General features: G+C 40.9%; 1 protein-coding gene across 1 annotated transcript; it reads right to left on the reverse strand.

Moving 5' to 3' along the window:
- Positions 1–3,681: 3,681 nt before the first annotated feature.
- LOC307174517 (zinc finger BED domain-containing protein 5-like) lies at positions 3,682–5,094 on the reverse strand (the record flags this gene model as incomplete). Its single annotated transcript, XM_079898382.1, has 1 exon — positions 3,682–5,094. The coding sequence occupies one exon, from the start codon at positions 5,092–5,094 to the stop codon at positions 3,682–3,684; it is 1,413 nt and encodes a 470-aa protein (XP_079754508.1).
- Between the last annotated feature and the right edge of the window lie 466 nt (positions 5,095–5,560).

Consider the following 5,560-nt stretch of genomic DNA (forward strand, 5'->3'; position numbering starts at 1 on the left):
ATTATTAGAATGCTTTAACTTGGTTTACTTTAATATGTTTCTAGCATATTGCCAGAATTTTTAACATGTTAGGAGTGCATGACAATGTGAAATGTCATTTCCTTTTGCCAGTAGGTGGTACTAAGACTAAAGCTGAAAATTGGCATGTCTTCAGGTTAGGACTCTCATCAAACATGACCTAGTGAAAAAAAAAAAACAAAAAAAAAAGTATACTTTATTGTATTTGAAATATATTCAATTTTTCAATAGTACATTGCAAATATGCTAACAAAAATTTTACTATCTTTAAATATATTAAAAGTATATTAGTATCATGCTTTTACCTATTTTCACAAAACTACTTTTAACACACTTTAAAATAATTGTACTTTAGTATATTTTCGAAAAATATTCTTGAAGTGAAAATTCTGTTTATTATTTAAAAGTGTATTTATTTTCACTTTATTAAAATATATGTTAGGTATCATTTAACTGTGTGCTGGAAATGATCATTGTACCAATGCATTGAAAGTATACGTTCAAAATACATTATAGATAAGTTTTATTTGTCTAATAATGTGCATTTGTTATTGAAGATAAAGTTTTTAATTTGTAGTATTTGGAATAAGCCAAAGGTATTAATGAGCCTATACGTTTTACTCAAATATATCACACAACAATAGCCTCGTGGGCAAGTGCGCCAACATGTGCTTCGGGAGACCCCTCCTCTCTCCCTCTCTCTCTAACTAATCACTAATCATTAACACACTTGAAGTATACTGATAATTAGTCTGGCTGCAAGTATACTTAGCTTTTTTTTTTTTTTTTTTTTTTTTTCACGAGGGTGTGAAATTTGGGGATGATTGGATGTTTGAGTTACAGCAACTTCCTGTTTCATGACATTAATATTGTGATTTAGCACTTAGCTAAGTGTTGCTAGCATGTTTTAACATGTTTCTAGCATGTTTCTACCATGTATAGCACCTGATGGCACATTTTAATATGTTGTTAGGAGTGCATTACAGTCTAAAACATGACACATCCTTTTTCCAACAGGTGGCGCTATGAATATAACTGAATTTTGGCATGTGGCCTTAGGCCAGGACTCTTATCAAGCATGTGAAGTTTGGGGCAGATTGAACATTGTATGGTTTAGTTACAACAACTTCCTTTTTCATGGCAAAATATGGAAATTTGTCAGGCCACCAAGGACACACCCTTCAACGAGAACTCAAAAGCTTCACAATTTAGCCTCGCAAAGGCCTTTGGATTATGCTGACTAAATATGAAGATGATCTGAATAAATGTTTAGGAGGAGTTTGTTAAAATATGATGCCTGAAAATGGCAAAATCTGCACAAAAATCACGGAGAAATTTTTGAATTCTGAAATCCATATCAGATATAAGTTTCCACCACTTTTGAGGAGTGATCAAAGTTTCATGATGTTCATGAAGTTCTCAAAATGTGATTAATTTTGGACAATAATAATAAATATAGCTGCTAGCAGCTTTGATTGGGCCAAAACCTGGTTCCACCACCACCCAGGAGGCTTTAGGGAAACAATGCCCGACAGGTAACATGCATTTAAAGCGGGTAATAAAAGGACTTGTCATTTCACATTTACTGCAGCCAGATTGTGCCACGATGACCGTGAACCACAATAGCCACATCCATGAGCTAATTTAAAGGGATGGTTCAGAGTAAAATCAACCTAGGGTCCTTTGCACCATAACCTCGAGCCAAACACCCCCCAGAAGCCTTTTTTCCCTTGGTCGAACATTATTAAAGTTAGAGCTTATTTAGAGATATCAGCTGGATGACTTAGTGCAGCGCTAATGGATCCAAGGTTGTATCTCATAAATTGCCCCACTAATAATGTCCAGAATGGAACCAAACTTCTACAGTAGTACAAGTAGGTTCTGTACTCATAAAACGAGGCATTGGAAAGTTTGTAAGTACATCAGGAGTTTATTTAAATAACACTTGCCTGACGGCTCATGCTACCGCTAACCCGGACGTCGACGTCACTTCCGTTATTTGGGAAAAGCACGTAAAAGTCCTGGCAGAAAGCGATGCATAAGGATGCAGTGTAACGACGAATTAATGTTTTTCCGAAATGTTGACAACTTAGTGTTAACTAATAATTGTTGTAAACTGGTACTACCAACAAAATATTAGTGCATTCCTGGAAATGGGCGTCGTTACACTACATCCTTATTAGGGTTGGGTACCGAAACCCGGTTCCAATAGGGAACCGGTTCCGACGTAAACGGTAGTAACGAGACCGAATAAGAACGAAACTTTCGGTGCCTGATTTCGGTGCCTGACGTTTTTTACCGCCCCCTATAAAACATCTCGCGGTACGAATGATCCAATAATAAAACATCTCCAGTTAACCAGCAGAGCGTTCATTTCGTTCGTTTGTTAGATAAGAGACGATCTAGCGCTGAAATGTGTTTTTTTTAAATCAAGTGATCAAAGTGCTCGTTGCCGCTGCGATCAGTGGCGCGGATACAGTGTTTTCTCTTGTGGCTCGCGCACACCGCACTGCACTCGGACGCGCGCTTCAATCATAGACTGTAAAAAATAGGCTTCAATACGTTGCGGAGATCGATCTATTTATGAGGCGCCGTCTATGATTATGTGCACGGAGAGTTTGTGTGTGCGTGCTCGCGTCTCAGATGAGTATGTGCGCGGAGAGTTCTGCGCGTCTCGTGTGTGTAGAGTTTGCGTGTGTGTGCTTGAGCGACTTTAGATGTGACGTTGTGCATTTCATATGTATTAGTTTGAGCATTCAGCAGTATACATGTATGTGTGACTACTTAGTAGGCTGTATGCAAGGGTTTCATATGTGCGTGAATGAAGTTTGAAAAATATAAATATAAAAATATATATAAGTCTCACAAAATATAATGGAAACAAAGTGTCCCTGCTTGATATACAACCACTGATGAGCATAATCTGTAAAAAAAAAAAAAAAAAAACTACGAATGCGGATTAGAACCCAAAACCTCTGACACGCTTGACTAAAGTTCAAGTTCAGCTGCCAGTGTTCCTCTTCGGGTTAGTCTAGTATTTTAATGCCAACTGCAAATCTTGCATATCAAGTATGAAGTATATCAATATCAAGTATATTTATATGAGGCTATACTGTGTGTGTTAAATATTTCTGCTCAGTGTCAGATATTTCTCTGTTTTGTAAAAGTCATAATATGAGAAGACAAAATTTTGATCTTAACTCAAGTGTTTTCGGCTAAATCAGTAGCCTTTTAAACGGCACAATTTTTCATTTAATAAGAAATCAGAAAATCTTTTTCAGAAAATCACATACACACACACACACACACACACACACATACATAGGTATTATTTTTTTGATAAAGTGTGTGTGGTTTAGTTTTCTTAAGTACCGTTTCAAGAACCGTTTAAGCACCGGAACCGTTTGAAAAATACAGAGTAGGTACTGGTATCGGATAAAACCCAACCAATACCCAACCCTAATCCTTATGCATCGCTTCACAGATTCATATATTTTCATAGAATTTTTTAATGATTTCAGCCACATAAAACCTCAGATTTAAACAACAAACAAAATGCGCCATTCACGTCATTTGCACTACAAGAGCGGCATCAACCCTATGGCCCAACCAATTTATGCATTCAAGACAACACAACTTTGAGTTTGAATTTAATCGTCCATATCAGTGGGAACAATGAGGCCACGCTTTTGATGCGCAGAGGTGTTCGATGCAGGGCTGCACTGCAGAGAGAAATAAATGCAAGTCGTCCTCCACCTGCAGCCTTGATCTGTATTTGTTTTTAATCACGGTCAGTGCGGAAAACCCACACTCACACAAGTAGGTGGAGGTGAAGGGGCTTAGGACTTTCATAGCCTTAGTGGAGATCTGGGGGAACTCGCTTTCCACAGACAACCAGAAACGCGTGATCGGCATTTCTCCCAGTCTCTGCTTCAAGTCCATATTCGAGCTGAGCTCGACCAGGGCCTCCTCCTCCTGCAGGCTTAGTCCATCACGGGGTGTGGCGGGGAAAGAGAACGGATTTCTCACCCACTGATTTCCCATTGTGTCCTCTCCAAAATACTCGCCAAACTGGTCACGCAACCCATTCAAATGCACAGTGATGACCGGTTGGACAGAGTTAAGAGGCAGTCCTGTCTTCTCTGCAACATCCTCCAGGTTTGGGAACATTTCCACCGAACCTCGTTCAACACAAGCACACCACAAGTCCAGCTTTTTCCTGAACCCAGACACGTGGTCGTGTGCCGAAAAGACGTGGCACTCTTTGCCCTGGAGAGAGGTGTTGAGGGAGTTGATCCTATTGAAGATGTTGGAGAGATAGGCCAACATAGCAAGCCAGTTCATGTCTGCCAGATGTTTTGCCAGTGGGGAGTTAATCTCGGTGAGGAAGAGGAGGACTTCTTCGCGCAAATCGCACAGCCTGGTGAGGACTTTGCTCCGAGAGAGCCACCTGACCTCGGAGTGCAGGAGCAGCTGCTGGAAAAGAGCACCCATCTCATTGCAGAGGATTGAGAACAGACGGGCGTTTAAGGCACGCGATTTAATTAGGTTCACAATTTTGACAGCCTCATCAAGAACGGCATGCAATTCTTGGGGCATCCTTTTTGTTGCTAAAGTTTGGCAATGGATAATGCAGTGCTTCCAGACAGCCGCAGGGGCAACTGCCTGCACCTGTTTTACGAGACCGCTGTGAAGGCCAGTCATTGCTCTTGCCCCATCCGTGCTTATCCCACAACACTGGCCCCAGTCAAGGCAATTAGCCTGGTAAAAGTTATTCAAGGCCTTGAAAAGTTCGTCTGTTGTTGTGTGGGCGGGTAGAGGAACGCAAAACAAAAAATCTTCCTGCACACTGAGCTCTTTGATAAACCAAACGTACACCATCAATTGAGCACAGTGTGCGATGTCAGTGGACTCACCCAGCAGAATGGCGTGAAAGGGGCTTTCACGAACACAGTCCAGGACCTGCTCTTTGACATCACAAGCCATGTCTGATATTCGTCGCTGGATGGCATTGTCAGAGATAGGGATTGCGTCAAGTTTAGCAGCAGCTGCTTCTCCCAGCATCGCTGGACACATATCTAACTGCAGGGAGTAGCAATGTTTCGCCGATGTAATGGGGTTTGCCTGCCTTCGCCACGGGTTAGAGACACAATAAGATCCTTCTGTCGCCTTCATGTTAATAGCGCCAAACGACTGACTGCAAATCATCACGCTTCCTCTCATAAAACTCAACTGGCTTGTTCACTAAATTTGTGAGCTTAGTTTCAATGTGACACCGAAGTTTGCATGGTCTCATGCTAGCACCTCCTTGCAGACCACACACTGTGGCAGAGTTGCAGCCTCGGCCCCCGACCAGGTGAAACCTAACTTTAAGTACTCAGGATCATATTTCTTACGTTTTTTCTGGGTCCTGTCTCCTCCCTTAATGCTGACTTCTGTTGACTTGGGACAAGGAAACGATGCATTACTTATACTTTAAAATATATTGTTGCAGTGTTTTGCTAGTACGTACCATTAAAAAGTTGTTACAAAAAAAAACTGT

This window comes from Squalius cephalus (genome assembly GCF_949319135.1).
Source record: "Squalius cephalus genome assembly, chromosome: 17".
Taxonomy (NCBI): domain Eukaryota; kingdom Metazoa; phylum Chordata; class Actinopteri; order Cypriniformes; family Leuciscidae; genus Squalius; species Squalius cephalus.